Source organism: Strongyloides ratti, scaffold srae_chrx_scaffold0000003 (assembly GCF_001040885.1).
Source record: "Strongyloides ratti genome assembly S_ratti_ED321, scaffold srae_chrx_scaffold0000003".
NCBI classification, from domain to species: Eukaryota; Metazoa; Nematoda; class Chromadorea; order Rhabditida; family Strongyloididae; genus Strongyloides; species Strongyloides ratti.
The window spans coordinates 845924-870949 of NW_020171511.1; the positions used below are offsets into that span (position 1 = coordinate 845924).

The window sequence follows — 25026 nt, forward strand, 5'->3', positions numbered from 1 at the left end:
TAATAACAATAATTTTTTTTTATTATTATATTTAGCTTGTTTAAAAAGAAAATATGAAGAAGTTATCATATATACATATTATAATATTTGTCAATTTGAATGATTTGTAATTAAATTGTGAAAGGTAATTTATTATAATCATTCATGGTTCTTTTCATTATAAAACAATAAAATTAATTATTTTATCATATGAATGTTAGACGTAAAATTATTAATAGTTCCAATTATTCAAGTCTTTTTAACAACTATAAACTTAATAAATTAAATTTATTGTATATATTAATTACTATGAAAAAATTTATTACTTATTTATTGAATAAAAGATAAGATGAAAAATTTTTTTATATTAATAATATTTTATTATTCTTAAATTAAAAAAATAATATTATTACTATACATTTATTTATTCTAATAATTATACAAAATAGTAACAATAAATGGTAATAATTAAATTTTTTTAATAAAGTGACATCGGAAATTAAAATTAATATTTATTTATTTTTTATAATCAAATATTTATAACATCTATAAAATTTGATGATTAAGTTATTTATAACAATCTTACTTTGATTAAGCTATAAAAAATCTTTTTTTTTCATAATTTCTGACAAGACAATTTTTATTATATTTAAGTATTAAAATTATTACTTATATTTCTTTATTTAAAGATGCAATAATTTACCGTATTTGTCAATAGCATTATATAAAAAATAAAATATGTCTCAAATAAAATTCATTGTTGTAGTATTATTTTTTTAAACTAAAAGAAAGTATTTTTTACTTTTTCTTTGTCAAAAAAATGTGTGAAAATTTTTATGTGAGTGTATTTTTTTTTAAATAATTTTGTAATAATGTAATATCTCTACATCTTTTTAAAGAACTAATTTATATTTCCTTGTAAAATTTATTTTGTTTGAAAAAAAAAAAGTTTAAAACAAAATATTTTAATATATTTCTTTAAATATATAATAAATTTATCTTGTTTACAATTCTATTATACAATGACACCTAGAAAATTTCAGACTAATTTGAAGAATATTTTAATAATTTTACTAAAGAAAACTAAAAATATATTTGGTTAAAAAGTAATAAAATATTCTCAAAATATTGTTTAAATAAGTTTAAAATATTCATTTTTTTTTCTATCATTAATTAAATTACATTGATACTTTTCATATATAAAAAAAATATAGTTACTTTTTTATTTATTAAAAAAATAGTTTTTATTTTTTTCATTTTCAATAAGAAGGATATTAATTTTTCTTTTTAATGATCACTGACTTTTTTTTAAATAAATTTAAAAACATTATTATCCTCTTCGGAAAAAAATATTTTTCTATTTCTATTATTTTATATTTTCAATAAACAGACAATCTTTTTTTTATGAAAATAATTATTTTTGTTGGTATTTTTTATTAATTATATAAAATAAGTTGAAAAAAAAAAATTTTTTTTTTACTTTTAAGTTAAAAAATTGTTATGTATATTTTTTCATACTTATACAATTTAAATTTAAAAATAGAGAATTAATAACAAAGTGATATCTATTATGTTATCATATATTTTTAAATATTTCGCATTTTAAAAATAATGTTTATTGTTTTTTCTTATTTCTTAAACTTTATAAAAACTTATTAAATATTTTAAGTTTTAGTGAATATATCCGTAAGATAAACAATGCTTTTATAGAATTGTCAAATTTCTTTTATCGGTTTTTTTTTTATAATATACACAAAGTTGTATAAAAAGAAGATTTTGCCATAAAGATGGGTATGAACAAGTATCCTACACAAACTATACATAATATTAAAGTGTATTCTTGACAATTCTTTAAAATATATAAAAACTTTAAAAATAAAAAACAATATAAAATGGAAAAAAAAAATGAAATGAAATAAATTATTTAACTGAATTGTTTTAGAGTTTTATTTTGTTTTATCATTAATATTAATATTTTTCCTATTAATTTGTTAAAAGTTTATTTTACATATATAAATCTTCATTTAAATATGACTGCATAATTAATAAACTTTATGATATTTAATTTATAAAATTAACCTTATAATCATTATAAATTAATATATTGTGATAAAATAAAATAAATTACAAATCTTAAATTTATAATATTATGTAGTAAAAATAAAATTTATTATTTATTTAAATCATAATATTAAAAAAGATTCAAATTGTAATTTAAATTATTTATATTATATATAAAATTTATTTAAAGTAATCTTAATAAATTATGCATTATTATAAAGTTTTACAAACTACCAAAACATATTATTTATTTTAAATTACATAATTGGTAAATTATTTTAAATTATATTTATGTAAATTATATATATATATCTATTTTTGATATATAACAACAAAATTGTCATAATAAATCAAGATTAATAGTCTTAATTATAAAAAGACATATAATATAATTATAAAAATCTTAACATTAGTTTATAATTTTTACTTTTAAGAAAATAATATCGGCTAAGTAATAATATTATAGCATCTTTCAGGTTCTAACTATAATATGTTCTTTTTGATTTATATGTCTGGTAACGAAAAATGCCATTATTAAGATAATAAATATAGAATGTAACTAAAATTGATAAACATTAGAAAATTTTTAAAAATTTTAGAATATCATTTATAAGATGGAATACAAATTTTGTCCTACGAAATATCATATCATATTTTGTTGTAAACTATTTTATTTTAAAATTATACTTTATTATTCTTTATTCTTTTATTTATTTTACATTTAAATATATATATATATATTTATTTATACGATTTTTGCAAATTTCTTAAAACATTAAATTAGAAAGAAAAATGTAATTTCCTGTTGATATCACTATTAATTTGATACTTGTGGATATATTTTGACCTATTATTGTTTAAAAAAAATTTTTTTTTTTATTTTTTCCATAATAATTTTTTTATTCATTTAAAAAAAAAAAAAAAAAACTTTTATCTTTTTAGAAATGGTAGGATGTGAAAAGAGTAACCTACTATTCAATAGTATCAAAACAAAATTTGTAAAATTTAAATTTTAGGTTTATTTTTAATATATTACATATATGTAAGAGAAGTTCACTAACAAATAAATAAAAATACATATATATATATATATATATATATATATATATATATATAGATGCATATAATGTGGCCAATTTTCTAAAATTAAGAATTATTATTTCAGTATTAAAAATTTTTTACTTCATTAAGATACTTTATTTTATGTTAATAGAAAAATATTAAACAAAATCTTACTTTTCACATTTATTAACATCATAAATTACTTAATAACTTTTTTCTTATCTAAAAGTATTGTTGAAATAATTTTTTTTTTTATTTTTATTTTAAAGACTATTTTACAATTTTATTTAACAATATTTTTAATATATATAAAATATCTATAAATTAAACAATTTATAAACTTTTATATGATCTTAACAATATATTTTAATACCAATTTTTTCAAAATAAATGAAAAAAAAGTTATTAAAAATTATTTTAAAGCAATTAAAAATTACTTCACAATTATTAAATTTATCTGGTAACATTAATATAAAAAGCAGTATTCGCGCATGTTGCTTTATTTTCCCAAAAGTACCCAACAAAATTAAAATGGTATTGTATTAGCCTTAACTTTTCCTAACTAAACATTAAGCTTTTTAAACATATATATTTATATTTTTGGTATTTGTTAAACACTTCATACTATTATTAGAAAGTACATTTTAAATGGATAATGTTTGGTGTAAAAATTTTGTTATCATTAACAAAATTATGATAATTTTATGTTTATTTTATAGAAAATTTTAATATCATTTTTTATTTTTTTTATTTCTTTTTTCTATATTAAAAAAAAAATTAATCATTTGAGATGGAATAATCAAGTTATATTTGAATTTATTAATACTATAGAACTATTATTTAAAAATATTTTATTTTACGCCTAAAATAATCATTTATATATTTTCTACCTTTTAAAAAGTTTAGATATGATATATTTAAAGTACAATTTTTTACATCTTTCGGTTGACTTCAAAACTTTTATTTATTATTCATGGTTATTTTTTTTTTGGATAATTTTCACATAAACATTTACTTAACCTTATAATAAAAATATTTATGAATGATATATTAAGATATTATAAATATTCAACGTCAAATAATTTAAACGTAATTTTTGACATTCATTATTTACATGCCAAACATTTATTTCTAATTTATTAAAACAATTTTAATACAAAATTTGTGTTTATCCATATATTTAGAAAAATTTATATTAACAAAATAACTCTTTTAATGTTACTTATTTAATATTAACATTCTATATATCTTTTTGAAGTAATCAGTATACTAAAATATTCAATAAGAATTAATCATTGATATAAATATACTAATATATAAAGAAAAGAAATATATATATATATATATTTATTTTTTTTTCATTTTATATGGCTAGACAACAAGATTTTGATAAATTAGATCATATATAATTTGTTAATATTTTTTTTTAATTGAAATATTATTTTTAAAAAAATTATTTTTTTTAAAGATATTCTAATTTTAGGAGTAGTAAAATTGTATGATTTTTAATAATGACTTTAAAGGTACTCATTTTAATTTATCATTACATATTAAAATATTAATTTTAAAAATATACTACTTCAATGAATCTTAAATCATAAAAATTGCGTGCGTTATTATTTATAAGATGGTATTAGAATTTTTATTTAAAAAAAAATGAATAAGTTGTATAAATATTGTATATTTGTTTCATTTTACTACTATACTAGATAAAAATAATGATACCTTAAATATTTTAACAATACATCATGATAAAATATTCTATAAAATATTGCTTTTCTTTAAAATTAAATTTTGAGTAAATTAAAATTTACTCTTTAAAACATTTTGAACCTTAGAAAGAAAAGAAAATTATTCTTTATAACATCATTGAATTATGTTTAGTCATAACATTAATATAAAAAGCATTAATATTCACTGATAATTGCAATTCATTCTATGAAGTAAACGTAATTTCTTCTTAAACTTTATTATCATCTCTTTAGATACTTCTTTTGTTACTTTTCCATTACATCAACTAGGACAGGAGTTAACTAGTATGCCTTTGACTAAACTATTTATAATTAAATAATACTTTATCAAACATTCATTTAACTTATTCCTTCAAGCTTATTTCATGCCTTTATTAAGTAATACAAAGACCATCAATATAGGTTGGACAATGTCAAAACTCTTGGTCAACTAAAATTAACCAAACTTTTGTTATATTTTTATTCACAGTACCAATAAAATAAAATTAAAAAGTCTCTTTCAGTGAATGGACACTCCAATCAGAAGGCAACTATTTGCCAAAATTTAATTATATAATAGCTTCTGAGTACATATTAATTTTACATAGTAAATTTTACCATTGTCTTTCATCTTAATCTACTTTTTTTATTTTCTTTACTTTTTTTAATATAATAGAGTATTTACTCTTTAAAAAAGTTTTTTTTTTTAAATAATGGTAATAAGAAAATTTTAATTTGATTGAATATACCTCTATAATTATTCTAATATATTATTAATCATTTTATTTTAAAAAAATGAAAAAAAGATTGACAAAGTTAACAACTAAATAATATCTTAAAGTAATTATAATTTTTTTTTAAATAATATAATTTTAACCAAATGATTAAATTCTAATAGGTTTAATTAACTTATTTTACCACTTCAAATTCTTTTAACACTTCTATAATTTTATAAATAGTATTTTTAATCTATTGTTACTTGAAGAAGTAGTAAATTACTTTTTTTTTTTATTAAAATTATATATATATGCATATGATGAAAATATATGTTGGTCTGATAATGTCATATTTTCTTAGAATTTGAAAAACACATTCATAAAATTAATATTTAAAAAAATAAAATGGCAAACTTACGCATATAATTAACTTAATTTATATATTCAAATGTTATTTCATAAAGATTTTTAATATTTCCATAATGATGAATATGAATTTTGTTCTTTTTTTTTCACAATACTGCTTCTTTAATAGATATATATATATGTTTATGTATATATTTATATGTAATATATATTTCTATTTACTAGAGAAGTTTGACTAGAATAACAATTATAATTTTTTTTAAAAAAATTATTGCTTAAAATTTATTAAGTATGCTTTTTTTTTTTACTTTATTCAATACTGCTAAAATTATTGTCTTAAACATATTATTGTTAAAGATCAATTTTACTTCAAACTTTTTTAAAAATGTTTTCTTTTTTTATACTATATTATTATTATAACTTTTTTAAATAACAATACTTTTTTTTTTTTAAAACTTCTTTAATTATAAACATATTTATCATGATAAAGATTTAACTATAAAGTTATTATATTAAAAATAGTATATAATATAATAGGAGTGCAAAATAAGGCATAATACATATATTTAAAAAAATGTTAACATTTTTAGACTTAAAATATAAAATAATATGTTTCTAAAATATAAGAAAGTATAATTATACTTTTCATTGTATTTTTATGTCTCAAATATTTATGATAAAAATATTTACTATATATGTTTATGAACAAAATAAAAGGATATTGAATTCAATTTTATAAAAATAAAATTATCACCTGTATAATTTATTTTAGCATAAAAAAATTTTTATTTTTAAACATATTTATATATTTTATATGTGACAGTATCCCATACATATTTTAACTTATTTTATTATTAATATAATAATTAAAAAATTTTTTTATTCAAAAAATCATTATTTAATGTATAAATTAATTGAAATTTTTTTTATATACATATAAATTTTAGTAAAATTGTATTTTAAAAATAATTTAAAAAATTTTTTTTTTCCAATCTTAACTAACTTTTTTAAAGTTTGATTTGACGATAATATCATTTCAAAATATTATTAAGTTTGTTTAATAATGTCTTTCTAAATAGCACTTTTATTGGCATATAAAAAAATATGCGAATTTGACGAAAATGTCTTTTTTTTTATGTTAACATAAGCTTATTTTATGAAAATAACAATATTAGAAAAGAATAGTATTTCTTTAGTTAAAAAAATGTAATGTTAAAATTAGGTTATTATTAACATAATATTATTAGTTACAAATTATTAATTACTTTTTTTAAGATATTATTTGTATAATGTTTTGTAAAATATTAAAACTTTTTTTATTATAAATATTACAATATATGATTTTTTTTTTTGTTAAAAATATTTTTTTAATTTTACTTTAAAATTATTTTTTAATTTAAATCAGATGAGAGAAGGAATGAAAGTTTTTCTTATAGTCTAGTAAGCAATAAAAAAGAAAATTGATATTAAAAAATAAAGATATCAATTTATTATTTATTATTAAATCAATATTTAGGTGATTAGAAAATTTTTGACAAAATATTATTATTAATAATTTAGCACACAAATATACTAGTGTTCTAAAAGAAATATTATTTTGTGGCTTGTTTAGTATAATTTTTAAAAATATAGATTACAAATAACTTTTGAGATAAAATCTATAAAGTTATAAAAAGATAAATTTAAGATCTTAAAATTTGTTATATCAATTTCATTTATGTGATAAATAAAATTTCAATATCATGGTAAATAGATTATTGTAAATATAGCTTAATCATTATATAATACTCAAATATCTGCTTATTTAAAAGTATAATATTTTAAATAAATTTTTTTACATTAAAAAGCTAATGCCATATATTTAAAATACTGTTTTATAAAGTATTACTTTTAACTTATTTTTATATATATTATTATATATACCAAATACGTAATTATCTATATATATTTATATATACAACATAAATTTTAATGCTTTTTTTGTAATATTATTTTTCATTTACGGAATCGGCAACAGCTTTATACAAAAACTTTTTGAAGAAATATGATAAAATAGAATTGCTCTGTACTCTTGGGTTTCTTTTATTTAGAACCACTTATCAATTTTTTCACAGTCTACTTTTATTACTTTTCTATCCTTTTTCTCTTCTCTATCATTTATCAATAGTTAACTTTATTTCGGTGCAATGTCCTTGGGCTATCTAAAATATATTACATATCTTAAAGCACTTGCTTTGTGATTCTTTAATAAGGGCACTATAAACTCTTAAATAAAATATTACAGATGTTTCAATAAGCATATGATCCGTATTCAAAATGGTTGAAGAAATCATTTAAAATACAATTTTATTAACAAAACCTAATTTATATATTTCATTCAACCACATGTTTTTAAATAAACTTCTATATATATTTATCAATTTAAGAAGAAAAAAGATAACTTAAAAATTAGTATAGAAATATATTTTTAAAATAAAATTTTTAAAATTTTTAGTTGTCATATCATAATATATAAAAATATTACTATTATTATTGCTAAATTAACCTTTCATATATGGGTAATATTTAATTAATTATATTATGTCAATTTAATAATTCAACTTACATTATTAAGATAACATTTATAAAAAAAAATATTTTTATAACTTATTTTATATCAAAATAAAATTTTTATCAATTAAAATAATTTATCTATAAGCTAAAAATCAAAAAAGTTATATCATGATATACTTAATTTGATAAAGATAATAAAAAAACAAATTTATTTATAAATGTTATAGTAGAAATTTACCAAACATTTTATAAAATTACGTTAAAAATGTAAAAAAAAATTTTTAATTAAATTGTATATCAAAAACTTTCCTTTATATTTTAATTTTTCTAAATGACATTTTATAATTTATGTTATTTATTGAATGTTAATAATTTAAGTATACTAATAAAAATTTGTAGAAAAAGATACATTTTTACCAAAGATTGTTTTTAATTAAGAAATATTTTTATTCTTAGATTTAATTTAAAAAATTTAAGAAAAAAAAGCTAATCTTTTTTTTAGTTAGTATATATTATTTTCTATAACTAAAGATGAATTTAATTTTTTACCTTATTACAATTAAAAAAGTTTTGTTGAGACAAAAATTATTTTTTATTTATAATGGCATACTAAAGTATTATATTAAGTATCATATATTTCTAACCAACTGTATAATATTATTTTTTATCTATAATATTATTATTTGAAAAGAATTTCACAACTCAATGAATCATTTTAATGCTTTTAATTATATAAATATATACACCTGAAATCATATAAATTTATTGTATTTACGGTTATTATTATTTTTATTATTAAATCTTAATAATTTTATTTTATAAATAATGTATTATTATTGGTTATTTATATTTCATACATTTTCTAACTTTTTTTTTTGTTTTACAAAAACGTTTAAAATTGAAAATATATGAATATTAAGTAATAATTAAGTTAATATTAAAAATAAAATTATATATTACTTTTTTTTAATATAAAAAAAGAAAAAAAAAAATAAAAAATTTTTAATAGAAAGTGTTAGGAAAATACTTTTGGTGTCAACTTTCAAATACACTCTTTTCTTAATACTTTGTTCATTATTTTCACCACTGTCATATTTTAAATTTATTCCTAAATTTTTACAAAATACCCTTACTTATGTCCAGTCATTACCATAGGGGCTATTTATCATTATTTTAATTTTTCATATTTACGCATCTTAAATTAAAACTATTTTTATTAAATTTAGTACTACAAATTTTTTTTTTAGTCTTACTTATAAGCACCTAACTGTTTATAAGATATTTACAATTGAATGTATATTAAATTTGTTTTGGTCTAAGTTTATCTTGTATTACATGTTTATTTGTTTGTTAGCTTCTTTTAAGTATTTCGCTATCTATTCCTATAACTGAAACTAAGAAAAGAGACAAAATATGTAATATTATGTATAATACAATAAAATAAAAAAAAATTTTCATGAAAATATTTTTGATACCATTTTAATTAGAAACTTTTTTTTTCTACTATTTTTTTTTTGTTTTTTTTTTATTATATAAAAAAATTTGTTTTTTTTTAAATGTAACGTTTTTTTTTTCTTATTTATTCCTTGATAATTAAGCTTTACTTCCTCTAATAATTAATTATTTTTTAGAAATTTATTTTTGTCTCAAGCAATCAAAGAAGGAAGACCAAATTGTGTGCTGTTGAATGATAACGTTAGGATATTTAAAAAAATATTTTAATAAAAGCGTGTGATAAAGTCTTTTTGACCATACATTATATATATTGTCTGTTCAATTGACTTTGTCAAAATACTTTCGCTTTTAATAACAATACAACACTTGAAGAATTCTTTGGAAATATAAAATTTATAAAAAAAAAAAATAATAATAATTTTTTTAGTTATTTTTTTATTTATCAAGTGATCCATTCGGATGTATGTAAAAGTTTGTATTTGTTAAAAAAAAATTTTCATCTACACCTATGGCAATGTTATTATATTACTTCGCAAGTGCTGTCAAGTCTATTCAATTTCATGTTGATGATGATATTATTGATAAGTTAAATTATTACTATACTACAGCCATAATAACCGGTAGGTTTAAATTTTTTTTTTTTATTTTTTTTTCTAAAAATATGATTTATACATCATTATATAATATATACATTTAATGTATCATTATAATGTTCATTTATATTATAATTATAAAATTTTACATATAAAAAAATATACTTAAAATAATATGACCATATGGAAATAAATTTTGTCATTAAATAAATCTTTCAATCACAAAAGTAATTTTTAGTCCTGATGGAGTTAAATATGATAACATCATTTCATATAGTTAAAACAATCACAAATTATTCTCAAGAGATTAAGTATACTATTTTGATGAAAAAGATACATTTTTTGTTGTTACAATATGCCTACATATGGCAACAATAAATGGAAGATTTGGTATTTCAAAAAGAAGATTATTTCCTGGGCATTATTTTTTATCTTCTTTTTTTTTAGTAAATTGATACACTTTATCTTTAAAAATTTAGCTAAATTTTAACAGTTGAAGTGAAAAGTAAACAAAATACAATATTTTTTTCAACAATAATTAGACATATCTTTTTTTTTTTCTTTCTAAACTAAAACAATTATTTAAATTTTTAAAGAGTAAAAAATAGAAAAATTTAAAATTGTAATTCTGATGTAATCAGTTTGTTATAAAAGTGTCACAGTTGACAAATTGAGATTTTTAAAATAAAATATTGTGTTTTAAAGTTTTATCATGTTAGCATGTCAAGTATTTTTGTTAAAATGACATAATATATAGGGAATTGGAATAATAGATGATTGAATGATATAAATTATTATTTATTTTTTTTTTTTCAACTTTCTTCATATATATTTTTTTCAACAATAACATTAAAAAGAAAGATAAATTTAAAATCATAAAGTATTTCATCAAAATTGAAATATTACTTTTAAATTATTAATATATAAATTTTTTTTTTATATTTTAGTCTTTGCAATCTTAGTATCAGCTAAACAATATGTTGGATATCCTATACAATGTTGGGTACCAGCTACATTTACAGAACCAATGGAACAATATACTGAAAATTATTGTTGGGTAAATAATTTATCACAATAAATAATTTTTAAAATTAACATTAATTTTAGGTACAAAATACTTATTTTCTTCCTTTACATGATTATATACCCCATAATTATGCAGAACGGGAAAATAGACAAATTGGATATTATCAATGGGTTCCTTTTGTTTTGGCATTAGAAGCATTATTATTTTATGTACCAACAATTGTTTGGAGATTATTAAGTTGGCAATCTGGTATACATGTTCAATCATTAGTACAAATGGCATGTGATTCACGTCTTCTTGACTTAGAGTCTCGTAATAGAGCACTTCAAACAATTGCAACAAATGTAGAGGAAGCATTGCATGTTAAACATCAAGTTGTAAGTTAATAAATAATGATAAATTACTATAATATTACTTATTTATTATTATAGATGGGAGGAAATAAATTAAAATTACTCAATCTTATTATATGTACACGTTCTAGTGGAGCAGCTGTTACATTTTTATATATATCAGTAAAAATTTTATATACAGTTAATATAATAGGACAAATATTTTTACTTAACACATTTCTTGGTAATCGAAGTAAATGGTATGGTTTACAAGTTTTAAATGATTTAATGAATGGAAGAGAATGGGAAGAATCAGGACATTTTCCAAGAGTAACATTATGTGATTTTGAAGTAAAAGTATTAGGAAATGTTCATAGACATACAGTTCAATGTGTGTTAATGATTAATATGTTTAATGAAAAAATATTTCTTTTTCTTTGGTTTTGGTATTTTTTATTAGCTGCTGCAACTTTTTGTTCTCTTTTATATTGGATTTATATTTCAATCGTTCCTAGCAGGTATTATATAAATATAAATATATAATTAAAAATTAATAATATTATAATTTTAGACAACTTAATTTTGTAGGAAAATATTTAACGGGAATAGAAGGTTATAAAATGGTTGATTCTCAATCATTGAGAAGATTTGTATTCCATTTTCTTAGACAAGATGGTGTCTTTTTATTACGAATGGTTGCAACTCATGCTGGTGAATTACCATGTTATGAGTTGGCAAAAGCATTATGGAGTAAATATTGTGATAATAAAGAAGGCAAAATGCATGATGTTTGATAAAATTAAACAAATAACGATATGATAATGTGGTGAAAATGTTATATTTCTATTTATATTAAATTTTTAACTACAACGGGAAGATTTTAAATTGTTTGATTATATTATTTTTTTTAACAATCAAAGCTTTAAAAATTACCTTATTTTTAATGGAGTAGCTCTTTTTAATTTTAAAAAAATACATATATACAAAGCTTTTATTTGCTTCACTTAGCATTTATAATTCATCAAACTGCCGTAACAAAAGGTATTTAATTAGAATTATAATATTTTTTTAGATAAAAAAAAATATATATATATATATAATAATTAATAAATTATAATTTTTCAGAAAAGGTATTAATAAATACAATTTCTCAAATAAATTTACAATTTTTTCATAAGTGTCTTCAAAAAATGACCTTACAAAATTAAGCTATATGTATCAGCAAAAAAATATGAATTTAATCAATTTAACTACAAATATTTTTATCAATGCTTATCTTTTTTTTTATCAAAATACGGTGCACTCAGGAATCGGTTTGGACAACATATTATAGTCCCAAAAAAAAAAATAAAAATTTATCATACCGTTTCTAATTAAATGTGAAAAATAATATTAGAAATATTATTTTTATAAAGAAAATAACTGAATATTAATAATAATGATAATTATGTAAATCTTTTTATTATTTCTTTCAATAAGTATTAATAAGAAACTTAAGAACATAAATGAAGTATCAGTATTCATACATTAAAGTTTATTAAATATAAAATTTTGTATTTTAATTAAATTGTTTTTTAATTTCGACATATATATATATAAAATAATATACTTATGTAAAAAATATTTTTTTTATTCCTTTTAATGAAAAAAAAAATTTAAAAAATAATATTTTTTATTTTGTTTAGAAAATTAGATTAAATGATTTATGTATCATTGTTGTTAGATTTTTATTGTTAAAATGAATAAACAATAATCAACCAATTAATGTTTAAAAGGATGATGAATAAAAATATAAAATACATAAGAAAAAATTAGAATATTAACTATACTACAATATAAATAATAGTGAGAAAAAAGCAAGAAACCTGTAAAATAATTTGACTAAAAATGTTGTCAGAAATTATTTTGCAAATCAACTAATTACTCTTGTCCATTCAGCTTTTTCAACTCTTCCATATTGTATATCCATAATGGCAGTATAAAGACGTTGCATAACATTATTTTTAGCTTCCATTGTTGGAATAATTAATTCTTCAAAATTATCACTATCTTTATTTCTATGAAGAATTCTTCCAACAGGTGATACAACACAAGCTGTACCAGAACCAAATATTTGATATACTCTTTTTTCTTTTAAAGCCCTTTTTAATTGATGCATTGTAAAGTCTTTTTCTGATATCTTAAATTCATTCCATCCAGTAGCTAATTCAATTAATGATTTTCTTGTAACACCTGGTAATATTATTCCTCTAGATAGAGAAGGTGTTATTAATTCATCTTCACCATTTTCATTCTTCCAATAAACAAATAAATTCATTGTTCCAACTTCAGTAATATCTTCATTTTCTCCATATAACCACAAAACTTGTTGACATCCCATATCAGTAGCAATCCTACCAACCATTACAGTTGGAGCATAATTACAACCCATTTTATATTGTCCTACACCTCCAGGAAATGCTCTAACATATTTTGAATCAGCTAGTAATGAGATTGGTTTAAAACCAGTAGGATAATATGCTCCTGTTGGTCCAGTTATCACAAATAATTTGGCACTTGAAGAATCAGCAACACCTAATGTTCCTTCTGTTCCAACTAATGTTGGTCTTATGTATAAAGATGCAACATCACTATAAGGAACCCATTCTTTATCAATATTTACTAATTCAGAAATAATTTTAATTAATTCTTCACCATCAAATGTCTAAAATAATATAAAAGAAAAGATAAAAAAAATTTTAATAAAATATTACCGGTAATGCGCATCTAATAGCTGTTGAATTCATTCTTTCCATGTTATGTTCTGGTCTAAAAAGTCTAATTTTGTTATCAATTCCTCGATAAGCTTTCATTCCTTCAAAAAGTTGTGTTGCATAATGAAGACATTTAGATGCGGGATGTAAAGTAAAATTTTTCATTGGTGTAATTTCAGGATTATTCCATCCATTTTTACTATCCCAATTAGTAGACATCATATGATCTGAAAATTCTGACCCAAACTTTATTGATGAAACATCCTTTGGTTTTGTTTTTAATTTATGTTGTGGTGAAATTTCTATTGAAAGATCAGAATGTTTGAATGTTGTAGCATATTTTGATGGTATGCTGTCAACTTGAGTAGAAGTATATCTAATACTTTTAACAAAAAAAGAGCTTGTTGTCACAAAAGATATTTTTTTCATATTAATAAACTATTAGAGATATTCTATAATTTACTTAGTCAAAATTAATAACTATAATCTAAAAAAAAAATTAAATTTATTATATATAAAATAAATATATTTAAATTAATTTACCTACGATTGGTAAATTAAAATGTATATATTAAAATTATATTAAACTATTTTATACCTTTTATTAATTATTAAAGTATACAATAAAAATAAAAAAAAGGGTAATAATAAACTTTTAAAAACGATGTCATTATCATAAAATTTGTTATTTAAAATATAACAACGATCTATTTAATAGTTAATAGTAAGAATGATGCAATGACCTAATGATATATGATCACTCTGTTTGTAAGAGTCATTAAAAAATGTTACTTTAATTAAAGATTACAATTGAAAAAGAAATGAAAAATACATTATTAAATATATTCTTTAAAAATATAATACTATTTATAGATATATAAATAAAAGTAAATTAATTTTTCATGATTATTTAGTAATTATAAAATAAATATATGTCATGTGAATATAAGAAACATATGTTTATAAATTATTTTAAAAAAAATTATTATAGATAACAGAGTATAAAAAAAAATTATTTATAAATTATAATTTTTCTTTAATCTTTTTTGTTATTTTTATATAAAAAAAATTTATAGAATTAAAGATTATTCAATTAAAGATTAAAAATCTAGAATAAAATGATAATGAAAAGTAACATTTGATGCATTGAAGGTAAGTACAAAACATTTATCTATAATAATTTAATAAAAAATATTTATTTAAAAAAAATATTTAAAATAATGTCAATTTAAATAAAGGCAAAACAACAATTTAAATTAAATGATAAAATATTTTAAAAATATGACATGGATATGTTTTTTAAAACATTTATATGTTTAATATTATAAACAAAAATTAGTATTAACTATATAATAAAAGCAGGTTATTCAAAAGAAAAAAAAAATATATATATATATATATATAATACTAATTTTTTTATTAGTTTTATTGAAATTGATAGATAGTAAGACTTTTTGTATATTAAATAAAAAAAATTATCTAACGTCATCAAATAAAACATACTAAATACTACCAATAAATATACAAATTTTTCATACTTTATCATCAAAATCACATTTTGTTGATACAATATAAAAAAGATTGCTAAACACACGTGGTAATTTTATATTAATATATTGTGGTTTTTGATTTTATTACACTAATAATATAACTTTTATAAATCGTAAAAGAATAGTTAAAATGATTAAAAGTAGAAAATGGTTTTGTCATAGAAAATATTTGGCATTTTACCAACTAAAAAGATAAAGTAATACTTGATTACAGAAAATTTCGTTTACTAAAAATAATAATAATAATTCTTTTAATATTTATATTATAAATAAAAAAAAAGATTAAAATAAAAGATAAAATTATTGTATTATTTTAATTACATTTTTTTAAAAGAAATACCTATAAGTTTTAATATTATTTCAAATTTTATATTTTTAAAATTTATTTATACAATATTTTTTTATTGTATTATCGTAATAGGATATTTAAAATTTCTAAAAATAAATTAGGGTACAATATTAAATTATTATTTACCGGAAATTTTTATATATTTCATTGAAATTTTAACAAAGCACTTTGAAATTATGACTATTGTATATGAAAAAATCTTTGATGAATAATAATTAAATTATATCAGTTGTTTTAAAAATAATAATCATTTATATATCACAAATGAATTATAAATAACAAAATTCAAATGATCATATTTTAAAATTTTAAATTTTAACAGAACATTTATTAAATTTTAGTGGCGTGTTTTGATAAATAATATAAATGGCCTGATTGTTTATCAAATTACGTATCATTTTAAAATTGATGACACACTGATTTTGGTACAGGTATTGTTCAGATTGAAAAGAACACAACAATTTCTTAAGTAATGTTATTGATATTAGATTATCATAATTTTTACATTTTTTTTCTTTTAAAATATAATTTTAAAAAAAGTGGTAAAATATTTATTTTATTATTAGATACATTAATAAAATTAAAAAAAGAATTTAATATATTAAAATTATTAGACAAAATAATCTTATAGTTAATGATTATCTAATAATATTCCATATTTTTTATCTTTTAATTTCTTTTTTTGAGAATTTTTATATGTCTTAAAAAAATTAGTCAATAAAAATAATAAATAATAACTTACAAAATGTTTGTGTTTATTAGAAAATGTTATAAAAGTAAATGGATTAATGACAGAATTAAAATATCCTAAGACATAAGCAAAATAAGATATTGCCATTAACCAATTATGTTTTAATGTCCATAAAGCACCCTCTTCAATTGACCATTGTACAAACCAAAATGGTAACCAACAAAATGTATAAATAACAGCAATAAGAACTCCAAGTCTTGTTATCTAAAAAAAAAAAATTTTTTTTATTTATATATTTTTTTAATTTAATAAACTAACTTTAAAGGTTCGTCTTTTAATATGATTATTTGAAATTATTGTTGATGAACCATGTTTTCTTACTGTATAAATTATATTGGCATAAAATAACCAAACTGCTATTAATGGAATAACATATCCAACAGCAAATGTATATGCTGTAAAAATCCTTCTTGAAAATTGTACATTTTCAAAAAAATCTAAACTATCACTTAGTAAAAATTCACCATCATCAGTTGGTGACCATACTAACATGCATACAGCTTTCTTTAGTTGCGCTGTATCATTTTTATTATCAATAAAATAAACAATATTTCCAAAATGAAATAGCGGAAGTATAGCTACAAATACGATTAGCCATGCTATAATGCAAAAAATAACACCAATATAATACGTTCTATATTTACGCAAAAAATCTTTTTTACAACATATTGCTAAATATCTATCAAATGCTAAAAGTCCCATAAAAATGGAACTTGCAAAATGATTTGCCTTAAAAAAAAATATAATATATAATATTTTATATTTAATAATATAAACTTACAGCATTACTAGATAAAAAAGCTTTACATAAAAATATACCAAGATTCCATGAATCTAGTAATGAATTATATAAAAGTAAAGGTGTTCCTGACAAGAATAATAAATCAGCTATAGCTAAATTTAAAATTATTAAGTATGATGCTGATTTTTGAAAATCTTTGCTTTGAATAATTCTTTTGATAACAATTATATTTGCAGGAATTCCAATTAAAGCTGCTACAATATAAGCTAAATTACCAAATAACTTTGTCTAAAAATAAATATTTTACTAATATTTTTATTGAAAAAAATTACCAAAATTTTATAACTTTCTTGTTTTCCATAAAAAAAATATCCTAATTGAAGAATTTTTTCCATAAACTTAAAAGTTAACTATTAAATTATTTTAAGTAAATTTTTTTTTAATAAAAATTTTTGGAAAATAAAAAATAAGAAACAAATATAGATAACAAAGATATATTATTTATCGCGTTTTTTTAGTTTATAGATTAAAAAATTGATAAATAGATTATTATTATAAAAATAATAAAAATATTATTAAAAAAAATATTTTTAGCTTATAAATAATTAAATTTATTAAAATACAAAAATTTACATATAATTAAAAGTAGATAAAAAATAATGTAATTTGTAGTAAAAGTAATCTTTGTTAAATATATATATATATATAATAGAATGATAGTTTATCGTGAAGACATCAATATAATACTTGAGGATTTGAATTGTAGTTGATTTTAATTTTAAAATACACAATGAAATATTTTAACTTATCAAAAATGATTTTTTATATGTATAAGAAATGATTTAATGTAATATTAAATTTCATTTGATTAATCATCAGTTAAAATTTTTTTTATTAAATAAGTTTAAAGTAATATATTCTCGTACAAATTAACACTTATGAAAAATAAATATAAATATTTTAATATTTACTTTATTGTTTTCTTTTAACATTACAAATATAAATAATAATTTATATACTAAAGTTTTAAAATAACATTATATTTATTGTGCCAAAATTTGAAAATTTAGTAGAATAACAAAATTTAATTCACTCCAAATAAAGTAAATATAATATTTGAAATATTTGGCATTTTAAAACTAAATATTTTCATATCTATATAAATCAAGATTTATATAATCATAATAACATCTTATTAAAGTATTTAAATTTTTATTTATTTTCTCCCATTTTATTTGTTTACTTTTTTATTTGAATACATATATATTTGTGTTTTTCACAAATTAAATAAAGCTTAAATTATTTTTTATTTTAAAAGAACAACATTAGTTATTTTGTATTTCTTGATATTTAAAAATCATAAAAATGCTATTTATTTCTTTTAATAGATTTTTTTTTATCTTTTGAAATTAATATAAAAAGTTAGTGTTAATAAAAAACAGTTGCAATTTTGTGACTTATATTTATTTATTACGAGCAAAAACAATAGAAAATTTATTTTATATTTAATTAAATGTGAATGTAAATATAATACTATACAATTATTATATATGGTATATTACAATATAATGTGATATATGTTGATAATTTATTAATAAAAAAATTTTTGAAAGAGGAAGTTAAAGAAAACTTAACTTGAAAAAAAGAAATATGAAACAATTTGTGAGTAAAAATTGTTCGTATACAGTTTCACAATATAATAAATAAATGATTATTTTACAATAACTTGATAGTTGTAGTATATTGAATAATCACTCTAATATTATAAAATTTCAACTTTAAAATCTATTTTAAAATACCATTCTTTTGTAGTAACATAAATTATATAATATTTATAAGACATTTATTTTATATTAAAATATACTTTAACAAAATATATGAAGCAAACTTAAATTTTTTTTTCACACTTTTAAATAATTCAATAATAATATCTTTTAATACAAAATTTATTTGATGGTAAATAAATAAAACTTGCAATAAAATTTGAAATATCTTATTTCCATATAAAATAAAATTAATTTTAATTATTGATCAATGATTTTTTAAAGATAAATAACATTATTAATAGTATAACCAATTTAAAACTGTTTATTTTAAAAATAATAATTTTGTTGTTTATTCAATATTTACTGCCAAAAGATAAATAAATTTTTTTTTAAAATGGTTTTTAATGTTAAAATCATTCTCTGGATTATTTTTATTTATACTTCCATTAAAAAATATTATTGGCTTTAAAAATGTTAAAACATTGAAAAAAAAAAATTTTTTTTTAACAAAAGACAAAATAATTATATATTATTTTTAATAATTCAAGTATATTATACATAAAATATATCTTTATAATATAAAAACAAACAATAAACTAATTTTCAACAATAAGAAAATAAAATTTTTATTATTTTTGCACCATAGCGACCAATTTAAAGTCTTTTAAAAGAATTATTAATTTTTAATAATAGAAAAATGATATTCATATTCAAAAAAATTAAAAAATACAATTTAAAGAATTTCCTTTTTGAAAATTTTTATATTTTCTTTAATAATATTTTTGAATAAAAATGGCTTCTAAAAAACAAAAAACAATTACTCAAGACAGTGCTAAACATATTATTTCAGGAATAAAGTAAGTATTCAAAATGGTTTTTATTCTTTTTTATATATAATTTTTAGTGCATCGGAAGTATATTCTATACAAAATAACAACTCTACTATAAAAACAAAAAACAAAGATTTGACGAGAAAGGGTGATAATAACAGTATAGATAAAGTTGATAGTTATAAACAAAATAATACCTTAACAGGAAATAAAGAATATGATAATACTGGAATGTCAATTATTCTTTTTGATTTTCAAAGAAATTTAACAAGCATCGAAACTAAGGTAAAGAAAATAATCAAAATTTAAAATTCATAATATAAATATTTTTAGCAAACATTGTTGCAAAATGATATAAATAATATTAAATCAACACTTAATAATCACGAACAAGAAATTTATTCACACGAAACAATTCATAGAATAAAACAATTAGATTCAAAAATAAAAAATATTCAAACACAAGTTACTGAGATATCTAAAAATTTTGATAAAGAATTGATGGAAAAAGGAAAATTGAATGCAATGCATGTTGATGCATATAATAAATTACATGATCATATAAATAATCAATTATCTCTTGATAAAAATTCATTTAACAATGCTTTTATTGATGTTCAACGTGAAAATAATATAATTAAAAATCAAATTACAAAAATAGAAAAAGACATAAAAAATGACATTAAAAAATTTGATAAAAATTTGAAAGATTTAGAAAGTAATAATAATAATTTAAATAAAGAATTTAAAAATAATAATTCAAAAAGTATAAATGAAATAAAAGCTTTTAAAAATGATATTACAAATACAAATAATACAATACGAAATAATATCAACAATCAATTTGAAAAATTAGTAAATGAATTTAATACAAATGACAGTAAAATGAAAACATATATTGATGAAAAAAATCAATCTGTTTATGAAAAAATAGATAATAATTTTATTTTAGTAAATAATTCAATTAATGAAATTAAAAATAAAATGGATAATGATGTTAGAGAATTGATAAGTTCACATGAAAAAAATGATAACAAAGTAGAGGAAATTAATAAAGCTGTTCAAAAAATTGAAAAATCAAATTTAAAAGCAATTAAAGAATCACAAGCACTTACCAATTCAACAAAAAGACATGAAGAAGGTATTATTAAAAAGCTAACATTTCTTGAAAATCAGCTACATGAATATGTTGACAATGTAAATAAAAAAATGAAAAATCTGGAAAATGATGTTGAACAAAAATTGACGCATTCAAAAAGTAATGAAAGTTTGCAAAGTACAAGTACTAATATAATAAAATCATCTGTTACTACAAATACACCTGATAAAATTAGACAAGAGCTATTAGAAATAATGAATGAAAATGAAAAGCTATCATATCATGGAATGTTAATTTTTGAGGAAAAAATTTTAAATATCCAAAATAAATTAGATAATTTTAAAAATGAATATGATGTAAAATCAAAACAATATCCAAATAATAAAACAATTAATGAAATTAAAAAACAAATGACAACATTTGAAAACTTAGTAAATCAAGTTACAATTGCCCAATCAACAATTAATAAAAAAATTGAAGAAGAAATTCCAGGAAATGTAAATTTATCATTTTTTTTAATCTTTATTTTGTAGATTAATGAATTATCAATGAAAACAAACAATGCTTTAAAAGCTCTTGATACCAAATATTCACAAGAAATAAATTCATTACAAAATTCCCTTGTTGATATAAATAAATCAAAAAAAGTAATTAATAAAGAGATTGAAGAAAATAAAAAACAAAGAAACAAACATGAAGAACTTTTAATGAATAAATTATTAAAATTAGAAAACGATGTGAATTCTTACATAAATCTAAAAAGAAATGAGGTAGATGAATTTGAAAAAAGAGACGTTAGTAGAAAAAGTATCTCTAGATTAAGTAGTAAACAATCAAGAAGAACTGAATTATCTAATGAAAAAAGTATTGATATAGAAAAAATACGTTCAGAACTTAGTTCAATTGTAAATGATAAATCTAAATTAACATATCAAGCAACATTAACAGTTGAAGAAAAAGTTATAAATCTTCAAGAAAGACTTAACAATTTTAAAAAAGAAATGGATAGTAAATTAAGTGAAAAAGATCTAGATGATCCAAGAATAATTCATTTGCAAAAACAAATGGGTTTGGTTAAAGGAATGATTAATGATATAGAAAAAGTACAACATCAAATGAAAGAAAAAATAGACAATGAAGTACCAGAAAATGTAGGTTAAATTTTTTTAAATCATTATCATATATTAAAAATTTCAGATAGAGGAAATGTCAATGAAACTGAAAAGTGCTTTAAATTCAATTGGTAAAAAAATAGCTCAAGAGGAGGAAGAACGTTATTTAGCAATAAATGAACTTCAGGAAGTATGTGAAGGATTGTTGGCAAACTATAGACTACTTAATAATGATAATGAAAAGAAAAAAGACGAAAAAAATGAAAGCATAGATGAAATGAAACAAGAAATAGAAAAGTGCAAAAATGCAATTAAAAAAATTACAGAAAGTTTAGTAGATTTCAAAGCCGATGTTGAAAAACAAATTAATAAAAAAAAGTAATTCTTTATTAAAACAAAAAATTTTTTTAAACAATTTGATACTATCTATTTAAAATAGAATAATGCATTTTTTTGGTAAGAAAGTTTAAACTTAAACGAAAATTTTTTAATTTTTTAACTTTTTTTAATATCAAAAATGCAGATAAATCATCATTATCTACAAGAAAAATTTTTTCATAATAAAATAACTTTTAAGATAATACTTTAATCACATAAAAATCCAACTTTTTTTCTTGTCTTAATAAATTAAAAAATTTTATCATCCTCTTTTACTAAAAAAAATTAAATATAAATACTTTTATATTGTAAACTTTTTCCAATTCGATATTATTCTCATTGTTATGTATATTTTTTTAATTTACTAATGTTCTATGAATTCGAAATAAAACAATTGTATACAAAAAATTATTTAAATTAATTAAAAAAGTTTTTCTTTTATTTAAAAATTAGAAATTTTTAAATTTGAATAATTACAGATATGTTACTGTTGTATATAAATAATAAAAATTAATAAGTTGCAAAGGTTATATTTCTATGTTAAATTATTCAATTTGACAAAAAAGTAGAAAAATGAATGGAATAAAAAATTTGCAGCCAAAGTTTTTTTTAAAATGGTTAACTAAAAAAACTAATTTTAGGTAATTTTTGAATTTTGAACTGTTTTCTTCAGCTTCTAAAATTATTAAAAAAGATTATTTAAATATTAAGACATAAAAAATATACTTTACTTTAAAAAAAAGATTATTATTAAAAATTGGAAAATAATAACTGTAGTAGAAATTCAAATGAGAAATTGGCAAATTTGATATAATTCATCTCAACAATATTAAATTATTTTAAAATATATAAAATTACAAAACTTAACAAAATATTTGTAATTTTTTTACTATAAGAAATTAATTAATTCAAGAGTTATAAATGATTATATTATATATGTAAATTATGTATTTGTACAAAATATGTAGAAAAAATGTTGTCTGTTCACATAAATGTTGTTTGTATGTCTGTTTACAAAAATATATGTGTATTTAGAAAATAAATGAGTGAAAGAAAAATGATATACTCAGAATTTTTCATATTTTCTTCGGTTTATAAAACCCAGTTTGAGGTAATTATTGGATTCTGAAGTATATTCTTCAGCTTTCAAAATTTTGGAACGAAGCTTTTAATAACTTCTAATATTAATAAAATACAAATATTTTTAAATAAAGACGATAAATGTAGGTTAGAAATTCTAATAATAATTGATAAATTTAATGTAATTTTCTTTATTGATATTTAATTCTAAATATATATAGGCGAGAATTAAGTAGGAAAAATTTTTTTAGAATTTTTAATATTTTTTAATTTATCCTAGGGTAAAAAAATGCGCTGATCACAAAAAGTTCAATAATTTTTAAAAAAAATTGCGTCTTCATATAGATATTGCAGCAAAAGCTGCAAATGTTTCATTTGCTGCAACGCTTAAGTTTCAAGAGTTATTTTAGCAAAATTTGACATAAAGGTAAAAAAAGGTCGTAGAAAACGTTTCCGACCTTATTTTTTCGAAAAGATGAATTTTTAAGTAAGATATGATGGTTTAAAGTTAGGTAAAAAATTCAAAATTTTTAAAAAATTTTCAAAACGCTATAATTCTTGAAAAAATGAATTTTTGAAAAAAATGAAAAAAACACCTCGGGGGATTTTTATTCTCTACATTTTGGCTACTAGATCATATTTTTATCATTTTTCGTTCTTGAGTTATGCGCGAAAACGTGTAAAAAATTTCTAACAATTTTTTCCTCTTAGGATAATTAAAGTTTTAAAAAGTGTTATTCAA

General features: G+C 18.1%; 4 protein-coding genes across 4 annotated transcripts; 2 read left to right on the forward strand and 2 right to left on the reverse strand.

Annotated features, from left to right (window-relative positions):
* Positions 1–10430: 10430 nt before the first annotated feature.
* SRAE_X000198800 (Innexin family-containing protein) lies at positions 10431–13051 on the forward strand (the record flags this gene model as incomplete). The annotated part of the gene is made up of 7 exons (XM_024642708.1): positions 10431–10542; positions 11463–11572; positions 11623–11919; positions 11974–12392; positions 12446–12662; positions 12863–12915; positions 13000–13051. The coding sequence occupies 7 exons, from the start codon at positions 10431–10433 to the stop codon at positions 13049–13051; spliced, it is 1260 nt and encodes a 419-aa protein (XP_024499458.1).
* A 735-nt stretch (positions 13052–13786) lies between these two features.
* On the reverse strand, positions 13787–15056 carry SRAE_X000198900 (Branched-chain-amino-acid aminotransferase; the record flags this gene model as incomplete). Its single annotated transcript, XM_024642719.1, has 2 exons — positions 13787–14578; positions 14628–15056. The coding sequence occupies 2 exons, from the start codon at positions 15054–15056 to the stop codon at positions 13787–13789; spliced, it is 1221 nt and encodes a 406-aa protein (XP_024499459.1).
* A 2101-nt stretch (positions 15057–17157) lies between these two features.
* SRAE_X000199000 (G protein-coupled receptor, rhodopsin-like family and GPCR, rhodopsin-like, 7TM domain-containing protein) lies at positions 17158–18414 on the reverse strand (the record flags this gene model as incomplete). Its single annotated transcript, XM_024642730.1, has 6 exons — positions 17158–17226; positions 17269–17481; positions 17536–17876; positions 17922–18006; positions 18059–18307; positions 18352–18414. The coding sequence occupies 6 exons, from the start codon at positions 18412–18414 to the stop codon at positions 17158–17160; spliced, it is 1020 nt and encodes a 339-aa protein (XP_024499460.1).
* A 2163-nt stretch (positions 18415–20577) lies between these two features.
* On the forward strand, positions 20578–23208 carry SRAE_X000199100 (Hypothetical protein; the record flags this gene model as incomplete). Its single annotated transcript, XM_024642741.1, has 5 exons — positions 20578–20642; positions 20690–20900; positions 20949–22211; positions 22248–22865; positions 22912–23208. 5 exons carry the CDS (start codon positions 20578–20580, stop codon positions 23206–23208), a joined length of 2454 nt encoding a protein of 817 aa, XP_024499461.1.
* Positions 23209–25026: the final 1818 nt, after the last annotated feature.